General features: G+C 38.9%; 1 protein-coding gene and 1 pseudogene across 5 annotated transcripts in view; both read left to right on the top strand.

The window, feature by feature from the left end:
• PAAF1 (proteasomal ATPase associated factor 1) overlaps nucleotides 1-18056 on the top strand; it is a 39973-nt gene that overhangs the window by 6977 nt on the left and 14940 nt on the right. For 4 of the 5 annotated variants that reach the window (XM_034666354.1, XM_002915314.4, XM_011219855.3 and 1 more), the window contains 2 exons: nucleotides 11485-11583; nucleotides 12245-12395. In XM_034666354.1, the coding sequence (XP_034522245.1) occupies nucleotides 11485-11583; nucleotides 12245-12395 (250 nt within the window). Of the gene's footprint in view, nucleotides 1-10607; nucleotides 10714-11484; nucleotides 11584-12244; nucleotides 12396-18056 lie in introns of those variants that run through there. The other variant, XM_019795393.2, reaches the window with a different exon arrangement.
• On the top strand, nucleotides 4886-7945 carry LOC117803366 (annotated as a pseudogene).

The raw sequence follows: 18056 nt of genomic DNA, 5'->3' as shown, positions 1-18056 counted from the left end.
GTGTTTGCATAATTCGTCATTGCTCATATTTCTGTCTCATTGCCTACAGGACAGGGATGTTTTCTCAAAATTCCAAGTACAGCATATTGAGGAATAATTTTTAGAGGTCTCTGTGATAATGCCCTTTCTACTACCATGATCTTTTTGGAAACATAAATGAGAAATATATGGATAAACTGATTATATTAAAGCCTTCCATTTTATTGTGTGGTACATTTTACAAAATAGCCATTTTTTAATCCTTATTATAAAACAGACATAGTTTTAGTGATAAAAATTTAGGAAATATAAAAAGGTAGAAAATCATTCACATTCTACAACCTAAAGATAACTACTGTGAACTTTAGTTACAAAGTCTATATTAATAATTGTAGTAGTAATAGCTAGCGTTTATTGATTGCCTACTAGGTGTCTGCACCATGCTAAGCTTATGTATTATTTCACTTGATTCTCCCTGTCTTTTTTCTTTTTTTTTTCTTTCTTTCTTTTAAGATTTTATTTATTTATGTGACAGAGAGAGAGCGCATGAGCACGGGGGGAGGGCAGGGAGAGAGGGAAAAGCAGACTCCGTGCTGAACAGGGAGCCTGATGATGGACTTGATCCCAGAACACTAGGATCATGACCTGAGTCGAAGGCAGACCCTTAACCGACTGAGACACCCAGGCACCCTGCTCTGTCTTTTTTCTTTAACTATTTTACCAAATAGGTTTTTGTAGCACATGCTGTTTATAACTTGCTTTTTATTCCTTATAATATATGATGTATATCATTGTATGTCATCTTTCTGCATATTCTTTTATTTATTTATTTATAAAGATTTTATTTATTTATTCGACAGAGATAGAGACAGCCAGCGAGAGAGGGAACACAAGCAGGGGGAGTGGGAGAGGAAGAAGCAGGCTTATAGCGGAGGACCCTGATGTGGGGCTCGATCCCGTAACACTGGGATCACGCCCTGAGCCGAAGGCAGAAGCCTAACCGCTGTGCCACCCAGGCGCCCCTCTGCATATTCTTTTAAGAGCTGCATAGTATTCCTACTGTACGATTTTACTACAGTTCATTTTTCCAATCTTGTATTATGGACTTTCAGGTATTTTTGATTTCCTGATTTTATACTTTGATGATTTGGCTAACCCTTTATTCACAAAGATAGGAAGAAATTAGAATACATTTATAAAATAGAGTTGCTGAGTCACAGGGAATGCAAGTTATAAGGCATTTGGTATGTTCTAACTGACTTCCACTTAACTAATGTATTGAGTTAACTGTTGCTCTGCATTTCCTGTGTAGAAACGTACTGACTGATGCTCGCAGCACATTCACAGCTTGTAAGCTCTTCTCTCAGATCTGCATATTGCGACACTACGGTTGAGTTGAATGCTTACCAAGGATAAGTTACAGTATCAGTTATATTGTTTTGAAGTTTTGTTAATTAAATACAGTAAACCAATGTAATATGAATATTAAAAGACAGAGTGATTATGTCTTTGAAAACTAAATTGATTGCTTTGTGAAGACTTGATAAGGGAGAAGTTTTTTTAAAAAATTGCTATAACAGAGGCAGCTGGGTGGCTCAGTTTGTTCAGCGTCCGGCTGTTGATTTCGGCTCAGGTCATAATCTCAGGGTCTTGGAATTGAGCCCCATGTTGGGCTCCTGACTCAGCAGGGAGTCCTCTTGAGATTCTCTCTCTCCCTCTGCCCCTTCCCCTGCTAATGCTCTCTCTAAAATAAATAAAATTTTAAAAAACTGCTACAGTAGTATGTGTGGGCAAGATAAATGCAAACTGTTAGGGAAAAGATTTTTTAAAAAAATAAATCCTAGGTGAATTTTGCTCTTAGATTGCTTTATAAATGTGAATAAAGGCTTGCCTTGCTTTAAAGGAATCAAGTTATGAATTGTGCCTTTTGATTAATAGTTTATTACAAGAATGTCAAGGTGAAACTTCCTTTTTTTTTTTTTTTAAAGATTTTATTTATTTATTTGACAGAGATAGAGACAGCCAGCAAGAGGGGGAACACAAGCAGGGGGAGTGGGAGAGGAAGAAGCAGGCTCACAGCAGAGGAGCCTGATGTGGCTCGATCCCGTAACGCTGGGATCACGCCCTGAGCCGAAGGCAGACGCTTAACCGCTGTGCCACCCAGGCGCCCCGAAACTTCCTTTTTTGACTTCATATATATATAATGTATATACTTTATTTTTACAATTTTTAAATTTTAAATTCATTTAATTAACATATAATGTATTATTAGTTTCAGAGGTAGAGTTCAGTGATTCATCAGTCTTATATACTACCCGGTGCTCATTACATCTTGCCCTCCTAATGTCCATCACCCAGTTACCCCATCCCTCCATCCCCTCCTCTCCAGCAAGCCTCAGTTTGTTTCCTATGATTAATTAAGTCTCTTATGGTTTGTCTCACTGATTTCATGTTGTTCTATTTATCCCTCTCTTCTCCTATAATCCTCTGTTTTGTTTCTTAAATTCCACTTATGAGTAAGATTATTTGATAATTGCAGACATTGCTGCTATAAACATTGGGGTGCATGTGCCCTTTTGAATCAGCATTTTTGTATCCTTTGGATAAATACCTAGTGGTGCAATTGCTGAGTCATAGGCTATCTCTATTTTTAACTTTTTGAGGAACCACCGTAGTGTTTTCCAGAATGTCTGTACCAGCTTGCATTCCTACCAACAGTGTAGGAGGGTTCCCCTTTCTCCACATTCTCACCAACATCTGTTGTTTCCTGACTTGTTAGTTTTAGCCATTCTGACCAGTGTGAAGTGGTACCTCACTGTGGTTTTAATTTGTATTTCCCTGATGCTGAGTGATATTGAGCAATTTTTCATGTGTTTTTTGGCCATTTGTATGTCTTCTTTGGAGAATGTCTGTTCATGTCTTCTGCCTGTTTCTTGACTGGATTATTTGTTCTTAGGGTATTGAGTTTGATTAAATTCTTTATAGATTTTGGAGACTATCCCTTTATCTGATATGTCATTTGCAAATATCTTCTCCAATTCTGTCGGTTGTGTTTTGGTTTTGTTGACTGTTTCCTTTGCTGTGCAAAAGTTTTTTATCTTGATGAAGTCCCAACAGTTCATTGTTGCCTTTTTTCCCTTGCCTTTGGAGACGTGTCTAGCAAGAAGTAGCTGTGGCCAAGTTTACAGAGATTGCTGCCTGTGTTCTCCTCTAGGATTTTGATGGATTCCTGTCTCACATTTAGATCTTCGATCCATTTTGATTTTATTTTTGTGTATGGTGTAGGGAAATGGTCCAATTTCATTCTTCTGCATGTGGCTGTCCAATTTTCCCAAAACCATTTGTTAAAGAGACTCTTTTTTTTTTTTTTTCCATTGGATAATCTTTCCTGCTTTGTCAAAGATGAGTTGAACATAGAGTTGAGGATCCATTTCTGGGTTCTCTATTCTGTTCCATTGACCTGTGTGTTGGTTTTTGTGCCAGCACCATACTGTCTTGATGATTACAACTTTGTAGTAGAGGTTGAAGTCTGGAATTGTGATGCCACCAGCTTTGGTTTTCTTTTTCAACATTCCTTTGTCTATTTGGGGTCTTTTCTGGTTTCATACAAATTTTAGGATTATTTGTTCCAGCTCTGTGAAAATGTGGTGTTTTGATAGGGATTATATTGAATATGTAGATTGCTGTAGGTAGCATAGACATTTTAACGATATTTCTTCCAATCCATGAGCGTGTGGAATGTTTTTTCATTTCTTTGTGTCTTCCTCAATTTCTTTCATGAGTGTTCAATAGTTTTCTGAGTACAGATCCTTTGCCTCTTTGGTTAAGTTTATTCCTGGGTATGTTATGGTTTTTGGCACAATTGTAAATGGGATCAACTCCTTAATTTCTCTTTCTTCTGTGTAATTATTAGTGTATAGAAATGCAACTGATTGATGTGCATTGATTTTCTATCCTCTACTTTGGTGAATTCCTGTATGAGTACTTCTAGCAATTTGAGGTGGAGTATTTTGGGTTTTCCACATAGAGTATTATGTCATCTGCAAAGAGTGAGAGTTTGACTTCTTCTTTCGTGATTAGGATGCCTTTTATTTTTTTGTTGTCTGATTGCTGAGGCTAGGACTTCTAGAACTGTGTTTTAATGTTTCTACCCTTGTACGTTACAGACCTCTTGTCCCCTAGCTGCTTTCAGGATTTTCTCTTTGTTTCTTAGATATGCAAGTTTCACTATTATATGTCGGGGTGTTGACCTATTTTTATTGATTTTGAGGGGGGTACTCTGTGCCTCCTGGACTGAATGCCTGTTTCCTTCTCCAGATTAGGGAAGTTCTCTGGTATAATATGCTCCAGTATACCTTCTGCCCTGTCTTTCTGTCTCTCCTCTTCTTCTGGGATTCCCAATTATTCTAATATTGTTTCACCTTATGGTATCACTTATCTCTCGAATTCCCCCCCATCCAGTAGTTGTTTTTCTCTTTTTCTCAACTTCTTTATTCTCCATCGTTTCATCTTCTGTATCACTGATTCTCTCTTCTGCCTCATTTATCCTAGCAGTTACAGCCTCCATTTTTTATTGTATCTCATTAATAGACTTTTTTTTTAGACTTGATTAGATTTTAGTTCTTTTATTTCTCCAGAAAGGGATTCTCTTGTGTCTACTATGCTTTTTACAAGCCCAGCTAGGATCTTTATAATCGTTATTCTGAACTCTAGTTCTGACATCTTACCTAAGTCCATACTGATTAGGTCCCTGGCAGTCAGTACTGCCTCTTATTCTCTTTTTTGAGGTGAGTTTTTCCCTCTTTTCCCTCTTTCCCTTTCCATTCTTTTCAGAGAAGAATAGATGAATGAGAGAATGAAATACTAAAATGGCAACAAAGACCCCAGAGAAATATACACTAAACAAATCAGACGAGACCTGAAACCGAAAAACAAAACAATATAATCAGACAGGTGAACAGAATAGAGTAATATACTGGATCCTGCATGTATTTTGTTTGTTTGTTAGAAAGCTAAATCCCAAAATTGTAAAGAAAGAAAAACTTATATATGTACAAAACTAAAATGAAATACAATGAAAGGTTAGAATGTACTGTAAAAATGAAAATTAAAAGCTAAAAAAAAAAAGAGGCAATATAAGCAGACAGGTGAACAGAGCAGAGCAATACATTATATTCTGGGTGTGTTTTGGTCTGTTTATTGGAAGAAACTATATCCCAAAATTGTAAAGAATGAAAAACTTAACTCCTGCCGCCATGAATAGCATAGGGCAGGCCTGCACTGAGATGAAGCGCGAGTATGACCAAGTGCTTCAATCGCTTGTTTGCCGAGAAGTTCCTCAAGGGGGACAGCTCCCAAGACCCATGCACCAGCCTCTTCAAGCAGTATCAGCAGTGTGTTCAGAAAGCAATAGAGGAGAAGGAGATTCCCATTGAAGGACTGGAATTCATGGGCCATGGCAAAAAAAGCCTGAAAGCTCTTCTTGACCTCGACAGTCACCCTGAAAAGAGACTCCCTCAATCAGGATATTGAGGACACTGGATTTTGTCAGTTAAGGCTGTGAAAATAGCCATTGATTTGATGAGTTTAGAAGGGAGGATTTTTCTTTCCTCCTTGATTTCCTCTCATTTGGAAAAGATGCATGCATCACTCTTTGCTTTGAGATGATTTTTCACTTGCTCTGGCATCTTGCAGGAGCTCCATTTGCTAAAACTGAAAGATTTCTTGGGATTATGGTTGCAATACTTAGTCTGGGATCAGTTTTAAATATTCTTTGTATGTAAATACTGATAAACTTGTCAGGATGATCAGGGTTTGCCTGACCTCTTGAGTTTTGCTGCGAAGGACATTAGGTTCATTGAACTAGGGTTATTATTCATGGAAGCAATTGGTTAGGATCTCTCTTTTCACTCAAGGAGCTAAGGCTCTGAAAAAGGATCCCAGCACAACAGTTTCAATCAATGCTTGGGAGAACAGTTTTATTTTCATATGATAATTTTTAGGATTGCTAGTGGACTGGGTTAGCCAAGAGGAAGACAGCTTTAAGAGTTCTCTCCCTTAAGAAGAGTGTCAGATTCTGAATAAGATGTGAGAGCTTGAAGAATGTTACAGTATACACCATTTCAGAGCTAATAGTGTAGTTTAGGAATTAAGATCCTTGGAGTAACAATGGAGGAAGATCCTAAATTGCAAACATTTGCCATTGCCAGCTTTCAGCCCGAGTCAATTAATGAAGCCAACCTGTATTATCATAAAACTGCCAAAATGCTGCATCTGGCTAAATGGGAGAAGAGTTTGTTTTCTTTGCCTTGTGTACCCACCCTGCCCTGTAGTGTCTTTACCCATGAAGATGGAATAAATTTTAAATTTAGTTTCAAAAAGGAAAAAAGAAAGAGAAAGAAAAACTCATTTGTATACAAAAATAAATATATTGAAAGGATAGAATATAACTGTAACAATGAAAATTTTAAAAAACTTTAACAAAAAAAGAAGAAAAAAATATCAGGTGAAAAGAACAGAGGAATATACTAGATTTGGGGTGTATTTTGGTCTATTTGTAGATAATAAAGCCCATCGATTTATTCCTTTATGGTAATTACTTTTGGGGTCCTGCTGAGAGTAGTCCATGATTTTATATATATTCACTTTTTTTTTTCTAAGAGAGGGAGATAGGTGGGGGGAAAGGCACAGGGAGAGAGAAAATCTTAAGCAGGCTCCATGCCCAGCATGGAGCCTGATGTGGGACTCAGTCTCAGAGCCCTGAGATCATGGCCTGAGCCAAAATCAAGAGTCAGACAGTTAATTGACTGAGCCACCCAGGTGTCCTTATATATATTCACTTTTAATTGTACAGCATAATAGGTAAGAGCACGGACTCAAGTGATAGACTCATTGGATTTGACTCTTTGGATTTGAATTTTGGTTTGACCTCTTACTGTGACCTAAGGCAGGTGCTTACCCTCTGTGTCACAGGTTCTTTATTTGTAAAATAGGGGTAAAGGTAATATGTCATGGGGTTGTTACAGGATTGAAACAGAATTTGGTGTAAAACATAATAAGCATGATACAGGTGTTAAGTAAAATTATAAATATAGTATTTTCTTTGAATTTTTATGTTTAATTTTTTTTATATTTCAAACTTTATTTTTGTTACTTAGTTTAAAATAGGGATCTACCTTAACTCTTTTTAAATGATTAGCATATCAAGGCACTATAAAGTAATCCATCCTTTATCTCACTCTCTTGAATTGTCAAATTTATCTTATAATTAGGATTATCTTGTTGATCTGTTTTTTGCTGGAACTAAGAAATGGATCTTTAGCTTTAAACTCTGACCTAGGTTTGCATCCTGGCTCTGTTGTGTCACCTTGGGGATATTACTTAATCACTTCTTAAACCTCAGATTTCTCAACTGAAAAATAGAAAGAATACCTATCTTAATAGATTTTTGAGGGTATTATATGAGGGTAGTGTCTGTTACTTGTCTGATATATAATAGCTATTCAATAACTGTTAGTTTCCTTTTCTCTTTAATACAAGTTTGGAGAAACGAGATAGCTGGTATGACCTATAATCTACTCTTCAGTGTTCTGTCACTTTGGAAGAACTGGATAGTTCAGATTTCATTATTTTTTAGACCTAGAAACTAGGGCTCCAAAGATATGTAAAACAGATAAGGTAACAATATCTCTGTCCCCTCCAGGGACAATATATTAACTGAGAGGATACAATAGAATATATCAAAGTTTCCCAGTCATGGTACTACTGACATTTTGAGCTGGGTAATTCTTTATTGTAGGGGGCTCTTCCCCAGTTGTGACAACTAAAAATGTTTCCACATCATCAAATGTGATGAGCTAATTTGCCCCTGGTTGACAACCACTACAATATATGAATATAGTGCTGAAGACTACTAGGAAGTAGGGAGGAAGTGATGAACTTTTTGGCAGAATTGGGGAAACCTTTTGAGAAATAGGTCATTTTTTTTTCTTTTCTCCAGCTTACTTTATTGTAAGAATACAGTATATATAATACATATAACATAAAAACATTTTTAAGTTAAATTAAATTATTAATATATTTTTAAGTAAGCTCTATGCCCAAAGTGGAGCTTGAACTCACAACCCTGAGGTCAAGAGTCACTTGCTCTATTTTTTTTTTTAAAGATTTTATTTATTTATTTGACAGAGATAGAGACAGCCAGAGAGGGAGGGAACACAGGCAGGGGGAGTGGGAGAGGAAGAAGCAGGCTCCCAGCAGAGAGGCCTGATGTGGGGCTTGATCCCAGAACGCCGGGATCACACCCTGAGCTGAAGGCAGACGCTTAACGACTGAGCCACCTGGGCACCCCAAGAGTCACTTGCTCTATTGACAGAGCCAGCCAGGCGCCCCAAATTTACTTATTTGAGTATAGTTGAGAGAAATAGGTCATTTAAAAAATTATTAATTGTGCCTTTTTTAAAAAAAAATTTATTCAAGAGATAGAGTGAGAGACAGCATAAGCAGGTGGGAGGGTCAGAGAGAGAAGCAGACTTCCCTCTGAGCAGGGAGCCTGACACAAGGATTGATCCCAGGACCCTGGGATCATAACCTGAGCCGAAGGAAGATGCTTAACTGACTTAGCCACGCAGGCGCCCTAATTGTGCCCTTTTTCTATTTCTTTCTTTCTTTTTTTTTTTTTTAAGATTTTATTTATTTATTCGACAGAGATAGAGACAGCCAGTGAGAGAGGGAACCACAAGCAGGGGGAGTGGGAGAGGAAGAAGCAGGCTCATAGCGGAGGAGCCTGATGTGGGGCTCGATCCCATAACGCCAGGATCACGCCCTGAGCCGAAGGCAGATGCTTAACCGCTGTGCCACCCAGGCGCCCCACCCTTTTTCTATTTCTTATTCTCCTTTCCTCTTATTTCAGTTCATTATTAGGTGATTTATCCATTTATTAATCACTTATTATAATCCACGTACTCTGGGCACTGGGACTATAGCAATGAATAAAACTGTTGTGTAGCGCCTACATTCTTGGGGGTGTGGGACCAGACGGGATTTGCTAATGACTTGGATGTGAAATGTGAGAGGAAATGAGGAGTTGGGATCATTCCAGAATTTTCCAAAGAAGTGGGTAAATTGTGGTGCCATTTACTGATTGAGGTCAAGTAGTTGTATTGGTTTGAAGCTGAGGGAAATGAGAGTTCTGTTCTGAACATGTTAAGTTTGAGGTGACCACTATAAAGCCAAAGGTAGTGCCTAGCTAGCAGTTGAATAGATCACACCCGAGTCAGGAGAGGAGTTGAGCTATTTTGCTTTAGGGATTAAGTCTGTTTCAGAGTGAGTGTTTCAGGAAAGTGTTCAAATATCTTGTTTCTGGGGTCCTGCAAATGGGGACAGTAGTTGCACTTATTGCTGTGGGTCAGATGGCTTTATTCACCTACCTAGTATTGTTAAGGTACCTCATCCTAATTACCAAACTGCTGTCATTTGGTATTTGTTGAGTAGTTACTATGTACGTCGTCTGTGGTTGTGTTAAGAAAGCGCTGGACAGGGATGCCTAGCGGTAGAGCATGCAACTCTTGATCTTGGGGTTGTAAGTTTTTTTTTTTTTTTTTTTTTTTTAAAATTTTTTTTNACAGAGATAGAGACAGCCAGCGAGAGAGGGAACACAAGCAGGGGGAGAGGGAGAGGAAGAAGCAGGCTCATAGCAGAGGAGCCTTGTGGGGCTCGATCCCACAACGCTGGGATCACGCCCTGAGCCGAAGGCAGACGCTTAACCGCTATGCCACCCAGGCGCCCCTGGGGTTGTAAGTTTGAGCCCTGTGTTGGGTGTAGAGATTACTTAAAAATAGATCTTTCAAAAAAAAAGTGCTGGACATTTTTCTGACACTTACAGAGCTTGTTATGTAGTTGGGGAGCCAGACAGAATTGAAAAGTTAATTGATGATACTAGTATTCAAGCTTAAGGCCCCAGGATTAAGGGTGGTAGCAGTGGTTTGGAGAAGAAAGGTAGATCTGAGAGATGGGTACTCCTGTGCTAGAATGTGAAGGCAGGGCTATGTCACATTTACTGCCGTGTTTCCAGTACCTAGCAATGGGAAGGAAGCTAGGAGCAGAATAGGATTAATATGAAAATCAAGTGATATAATGTATTTGAAAATGTTTTATAAGTGATAAAACATGATATAAAGGTTAATTGTTGTCATAATCCTTAAAATTAAAGGATCCACAATTAAATTAGTAGTACTTTTATTCTGGGACGCCTGGGTGGCTCAGTTGCCTAAACATCCGGCTCTTGGTTGTGGCTCAGGTCATGATTTCAGGGTCGTGAGATTAAGCTCACATCAGGCTCCATGCTCAGCAGGGAGTCTGCTTAAGGATTCTCTCTCTCCCTTTGCCTCTCCCCTTGTGCATGCACGTGCTCTCGCTCTCTCTAAAATAAATAAATAAATCTTAAAAAAAAAAAAAAGACAGTACTTTTCTTCTGAGGAACCAAAATAAGAAGAAGTCTTAGAAGTATTAAAGGTGACAGATATATCCCTTTAGTTCTTGCCAAACTTACTCATTATGGCTTAAATGTCGTAGAACAAAGAAAAATGGAAAGTTGGATAATTAAAGCCTACCCTACTTTTCCCTTAATAATTTAGGTCTTATGGGAATCATTGTTGCTGGGAATATGTCTGGGATTATATATCTCAGTCCTACATTTCTGGAATATTTGCAGCTGGGTGTTTTTTAATAAAAAGGGTATGTATGTATGCATGCGTATGATCATTGCTTATGCATGAAGTGATTGCTAATGTTGAAACTGCATACATGAATCAGAATTTTTTGTTACTTATTCTGAAATACACACATACACACAATTAGGATTTTATAGAGGGAATGTGAAGTAGTAAATTGGAAGTATCTTTGCTTTTTCTTGAATCCTTCTGGTATATTTTAGTTGACTGTCTTTTGTGTACATGGGTTCCTAAGAATCAGGTATCTTAATTTTAAAATAGCAAAAGAGGGGTGCCTGCGTGGCTCAGTCGGTTAAGTGTCTGCCTTTAGCTCGGGTTATGATCCCAGGGTCCTGGGATCGAGCCCCGCATTGAGCTCCCTCCTCCACCGTAGGGAGCCTGCTTCTTCCTCTCCCTCTGCTTGCCGCTCCCCCGCTTGTGCTCTCTCTCTCTGTCAAATAAATAAATAAAATCTTAAAGAATTAAAAAAAATAGCAAAAGATGGAAACGATGGACATGATATGGGGATAGTAAAAACTTTTTAGTTGAAGTAGGAGACTATAGATGATTACAAGAACATCTTTTTGTTTTGAGAAATAAAAGGTGTTGGTGCTAGCCTTGTTAGGAGATAGGTGATGACACCTCAATCCTCATGTGAAAACACATGTCCTTGGTGCTGGAAAGCCTAGACTTGAAGAAGTCTTGGAGCAGTGTGAAACAGGGGAGATCTTTAACATATTTCAGGGGAAGAGAGCATTTCATTATTTTAACATTAGTTATTTTGTCTTTTGAACAGATAACATGCCTCGACATTTCCAGTGGAGGTGGCCTTGGTGTGTCTTCTAGTACTGACGGGAGCATGAAGATCTGGCAAGCTTCCAATGGCGAGCTCAGAGTAAAGGCTTTGGATATGCTTTTAGGGTCTTATACATGAAGGGTGGTCTGAGAAGCCTTAGACTGGGTCACAGAAAGAAGAGTGGTGCATTCTAAACTTATAGGACCACTGCACTTCAATTGATCTTTGTTCTCCCATTTGTTAATCTTAAAACTATCCTCAGTCTTGGTGATTTGCCAGAACAGATTGGGGCTGGAACAGTGGGGAAGCCAGGCCAGTGAATGTCTAAGTGGGTGGTCCCTTGGTATGAACTGTCTTCAGTGATCAGCTTCTAAGACAGATTAGCTAGGCTGTTATACTCATTATATGGCTGAGCCCCTCTCATCTATACAGAGATTTTAAGAAGAGGTGAGTAAAAGAGTCCTCAAGCCTCCTCAGCTCCTTATAAGTAGAACTAGACTTAAGGATGGCTGTGAGAACCTTGGAGTTCAAATCCAAACATCTGTAGCCAGAGCTATAGGAAGGGGAGTCGGTAGCTCTTAGAACACTACCTGGTATACAGATGAGCTAAAGAGATCCTTTTGGACCTCCATAGTTTTAAAACCCGACATGTAGGGGTAGTATGTAGATATTTCATTTAAGGGACCAAGGATGTGAGAGGTAAGAGAATATCAGGGGATGGACAAGAGAACTAGCATGGAATTTTCTTTTGTTTTTCCAGAGAGTATTGGAAGGACATGTGTTTGATGTGAATTGTTGCAGGTTTTTCCCATCAGGCCTTGTGGTTCTGAGTGGGGGAATGGATGCCCAGCTGAAGATCTGGTCAGCTGAAGATGCTAGCTGTGTGGTGACCTTCAAAGGTCACAAAGGAGGTATGAAGGGTGATTTCTCCAAAAGGCTTCTCTAATGATCCCCAGAGACAAATCACCAAAAAGGTAGAAACAGAAGCTACGTATCTATTAAAAACACAAATAATTCCTCTAACTGGCCATTTAAATGAGCTGTTTCCTCAAGGATTAGAAATTCCTTTGACACTGAGTCTTGTTATTGCTATCTAGAACTAACTTCCTTACACAGATAGTTGTTTTCCACAATTGATAAGTGAAAAAAAGGTCCTCCCCAGAAGGTTATCTGCTAGTGTGCCAGGAGAGAGAGATGCGTACCAACATTTTCTCATGATTAGTCCTTTGACTGAGGTGATAGTAGAAGCTGGGTGGCAAATGGCTGTATCACTAGATATCAAAGATAGAGCTTGGTACTGACTGTGAGTTCTTATGGATTTAAGTCACAGTTCAGATTTTAAAAATGGAATAGCCATATAGCCAGTTGATATCAGGTTATAGAGACAGAATGAGAACATTTTCCCTTTGTAACTGGTTGGTTTGTGAGAAAAAATTATGATTTAGAGATGTTTTCTCTTTAATCAGAAGGTTAAAAAAGGTGATAAATGTTATTCATATTTTACAGGTTTGGATATTTTTGAAAAAGTATTAACAACCCCAAATAATTCCTTACCTTGTTCCCTCCTTTGGAACCATAGTACACATCATCTGTGCCACTCATTTGACATGTAATTATGCATTGCCCTATACTTACGGTTTAAACTAGTCTTTTGCTCTGTGTACCTGACTATATTACAAATAACTTGTGGTTGAGTTTTAAGTTTTAATATTTCTTTATAGTGATTTGTTAGGTTACATACAGATCACCTAGCAAATATATGTTAACCTTAGCAAGGTTATTTCTTTTTTTTTTTTTTTTTTTTAAAGATTTTTATTTATTTATTCGACAGAGGATAGAGACAGCCAGCGAGAGAGGGAACACAAGCAGGGGGAGAGAGAGGAAGAAGCAGGCTCCCAGCGGAGGAGCCTGATGTGGGGCTCGATCCCATAACGCCGGAATCACGCCCTGAGCCGAAGGCAGACGCTTAACCGCTGTGCCACCCAGGCGCCCCAGCAAGGTTATTTCTAACACTGTCAGTACATAGGTGCACTGAGAAGGAATAGTAGTAAAGATATTTGGAGCCTTCCTCACATTCACCCTGAAGAACTGACTGGTCTAAGGAGTCAAAGTGGCCTGCATAGATGGGGAGTCCAGGAGCCATATAGGTCTAGAGGAACCCTGAGGTACTCACCTCACATCTGTCCATCCTTCTGAATTTGTGAGGCACGGGGAAGTTTTCAGTGGATCAAGACATGATTGTTCATGAACTTTTTTTTTTTTTTTTAAAGATTTTATTTATTTATTTGACAGAGATAGAGACAGCCAGCGAGAGAGGGAACACAAGCAGGGGGAGTAGGAGAGGAAGAAGCAGGCTCATAGCGGAGGAGCCTGATGTGGGGCTCAATCCCATAACGCCTGGATCACGCCCTGAGCCGAAGGCAGATGCCCAACCGCTGTGCCACCCAGGCGCCCCAGATTGTTCATGAACTTAACAAAATGCGTATTCAGTGTCAATGCACACGCAACTTAGGAATTCCTTTGGGCAACTGCAGTTGAGTGTGCCCACCACGGGAGTCCTCAATTGCCCAGTGTTCTTCATTTCTTCCTAAGAATACATGGGTGTCACTTAGCTTAGAATGAATTACATAATGTTTGTTAATCTGATTAAATCTTTTATTCATTCTTTGGCCTTATGAGAAAGTCCTGGGATGGGGTGGGAGCTTCTCTGGATATAACAACTCTCAAGTTTTTTGTTTGTTTTTTTAATTGAGAGGAGGAATTTTATTAGGTTGAATAGAAGTGATAAACTGGGAGAAATGACATGAAGTCAGATCCAGGCTAATGTCTGTCAGGTCTTGAATGCTCCTCCCCAGGTATTTCTGTAAAGTAGGGCCAGATTTGGTGTTGCCCATTCTTCCACAGTACCGAAAATCAAAAGTAATCTCTGGTAGTTTAGCAGCATATGGTTCACTGTCTCCAACCACATGAATTCCAATTGTGTTGTATGGCTCCTTTTTTAATCTCTTTAGTTACAAGATTTTGAAGCATGTTTATTAGCAGAGGCCATGAACTACATAAAAAACAGAATAAAGAATTATTACCTGCAGTCAAAGTGGCCTGCATAGATGGGGAGTCCAGGAGCCATATAGGTCTAGAGGAACCCTGAGGTACTCACCTCACATCTGTCCATCCTTCTGAATTTGTGAGGCACGGGGAAGTTTTCAGTGGATCAAGACATGATTGTTCATGAACTTTTTTTTTTTTTTTTAAAGATTTTATTTATTTATTTGACAGAGATAGAGACAGCCAGCGAGAGAGGGAACACAAGCAGGGGGAGTAGGAGAGGAAGAAGCAGGCTCATAGCGGAGGAGCCTGATGTGGGGCTCAATCCCATAACGCCTGGATCACGCCCTGAGCCGAAGGCAGATGCCCAACCGCTGTGCCACCCAGGCGCCCCAGATTGTTCATGAACTTAACAAAATGCGTATTCAGTGTCAATGCACACGCAACTTAGGAATTCCTTTGGGCAACTGCAGTTGAGTGTGCCCACCACGGGAGTCCTCAATTGCCCAGTGTTCTTCATTTCTTCCTAAGAATACATGGGTGTCACTTAGCTTAGAATGAATTACATAATGTTTGTTAATCTGATTAAATCTTTTATTCATTCTTTGGCCTTATGAGAAAGTCCTGGGATGGGGTGGGAGCTTCTCTGGATATAACAACTCTCAAGTTTTTTGTTTGTTTTTTTAATTGAGAGGAGGAATTTTATTAGGTTGAATAGAAGTGATAAACTGGGAGAAATGACATGAAGTCAGATCCAGGCTAATGTCTGTCAGGTCTTGAATGCTCCTCCCCAGGTATTTCTGTAAAGTAGGGCCAGATTTGGTGTTGCCCATTCTTCCACAGTACCGAAAATCAAAAGTAATCTCTGGTAGTTTAGCAGCATATGGTTCACTGTCTCCAACCACATGAATTCCAATTGTGTTGTATGGCTCCTTTTTTAATCTCTTTAGTTACAAGATTTTGAAGCATGTTTATTAGCAGAGGCCATGAACTACATAAAAAACAGAATAAAGAATTATTACCTGCAGGGGCGCCTGGGTGGCATAGCGGTTAAGCATCTGCCTTCGGCTCAGGGCGTGATCCTGGCGTTATGGGATCGAGCCCCACATCAGGCTCCTCTGATATGAGCCTGCTTCTTCCTCTCCCACTCCCCCTGCTTGTGTTCCCTCTCTCGCTGGCTGTCTTTATCTCTGTCGAATAAATAAATAAATAAAAAAAAAAAAAAGAATGATCTCATATTTAAAAAAAAAAAAAAAGAATTATTACCTGCATGTGTGATCTTTAGTGGTTTCACGAGTGGTGACTAAAGAGAAACAGAAGATAGTGAGTGTTGGGCAACCCTCTGGGGTCCCCTCCCTCTTCGGGAGCTTTGTATGATCACTTTGCTATCACTCAATAAACCTTGTTTTGCTGCCTGCCCCCCCCAAAAGAAGATAGTGTGTGTTGAAAGTGAACATGGTCTTTTATTGCCTAGGTTAAGTCTTGGCAAGCGAGACATTAAAGAAACCACCAGGAACACCGGACTGAACATAGCCTGATGCTTATTGCAGAGAACCATTAGGACACTAACAAAGTAGCTCTGTATAAAGATCTTGTGTAAAGGATAAACTTTTGTTAGTTTAAATAGGTACCTGGCTTGCTTATTGCTTCTAGTATATGAAAATATGATAGTAAGTGAGGCAGTATGTAGAGTATTTAAACATGGGATTTGGAGACGTATAAATCTTGGTTTAAATCTTAATTCTTCCACCTATATATAATCTGTATGACTGCAGAAAGTTGCTTAACTATTCTGAGCCTTAGTTTCCTCATGTGAAATGGGAATAGCAATATTAAATGAGATGGTACATATGAAGAATTTAGCATAATCCCTGGTATTATAAAAATGCACAATAAATGTTATTGTTCATATAAAATATAAAGCTAAATCCCTGCCAGGGAGGGTGAGCTTTGTGATGTTTTAACATACTTGTTATATGTGAAAAGCAGAAATAGTTATTTCTAATAGAATAGACTCGCTCTAATTGAATTTTTCCAGTAGCAACAAATATGATCCTAGTTAATATGTAATTGGTTTTCCCCTACATTTTTAGATACATATTTTATATATAAATAAAGGATTAGCGTGTTCTTTAATTAACAAGTGGAGATGAGATTTGTGTATGTTTTTAAATCTTTCTGATGAAAGATAAACTGAAAGTAGTTTTGTCTTTGTAATATAGTAGTCCCCCTTTATCCATGGGGGATACCTTCCAAGACCTCCAGTGGATGCCTGAAACTGCGGCTAGTACTGAAGTGTTTATATACTATCTTTTCCTGTATGTACAAACCTATGATATGTGACAGGCAAATGGATACCGCGTCGGTATGCTGGGTAAAGTGATGTGATTTACGTCCTGGGCATGATGGTGTGGGATAGTGGAAGTCTATCATCATCATGCTACTCAGAACAGCTTGCAATTTAAAACACATGATTATTTATTTCTGGAATTTTCCATTTAATATTTTCAGACCGTGTTTGACCACAGAAAGTGACACTGTGGATAAGGGGAGACTATTGTATGTGAGTCTTCTATGTAGCTCTAAGGTATACTTCAGTTTGAAGTTTTTAAATTGCCCAGGCCATTTAATTAAGGTTGGTGAATTTGGAGGTATATATAATACAATCCTTTGAATAATAACAACTTAATAATCACAGTTCTTTCTAATAAGCACCAGATCATTCATAATCTATGAAAATGTTGAGGCCAAATAAAACACCATGGTAGTTGATTGGTTGAGTTTTTTGCTCACCATGGTAGGAACGCTGCTTACATTTGTGGAATAATTTTAGGAGGTCAGGTTGCATTTTCAGCACTTGGGCCATTATTTTCAACTTCTCCAAATTTTCTTTGAAATAGGATATTCTGCCTCCAAGTAATAGTAGGTGCTTCAAAGCTCATTTTTTCTGAGATCTGAATCGCAGCCATTACTTTCCATGTACACAGACACACACAAGTGCGTGTGTACACGCATACATTTCCCCTTCCCTCATATGTGTGTGTTTGCTTCCTAGCAACATTAAACCAGCTTAATGTAATAGTAAAACGAGATAATTTTAATAGAGTAAACTTGTTAAAAGCATGCCTAGATGTGTGAGTGTTGCTCTACTTCTTAACTAATGCTTATTTTGGTCATAGTTTCACTTAGCATTCTTATTTCCCAGACATTGGCTAGGATGTTTATATGTGATTCAGCTGAATCTTTTCTTGAAGGCAAATGCTTTTTCATCTTGGTTTTTATGTTGAGGACTCTATCAGTTTGGTTTGATATCTAAAGCCTTTGTGGCTTCTGGTAGGTCTTTGCTCTGGCTGCTTCTCTTTCAAGGGCTGCCTACTATTTTCATAGCTTCTTTCTAGAGTAATTTGTCATAGGTTCCAGCTCCTGTAGGGTTCCTCTTTCTTTTATTTTTGTCATCTAAGAGTGAAGAGACCCATACTAGTTGCCACCATATTATGAGGGGGGGCGTTGGGGGAAAGTAGAGTGCT

Source organism: Ailuropoda melanoleuca, chromosome 8, assembly GCF_002007445.2.
Source record: "Ailuropoda melanoleuca isolate Jingjing chromosome 8, ASM200744v2, whole genome shotgun sequence".
Lineage (NCBI taxonomy): Eukaryota > Metazoa > Chordata > Mammalia > Carnivora > Ursidae > Ailuropoda > Ailuropoda melanoleuca.
This window is presented reverse-complemented; position numbering and strand designations above follow the sequence as displayed.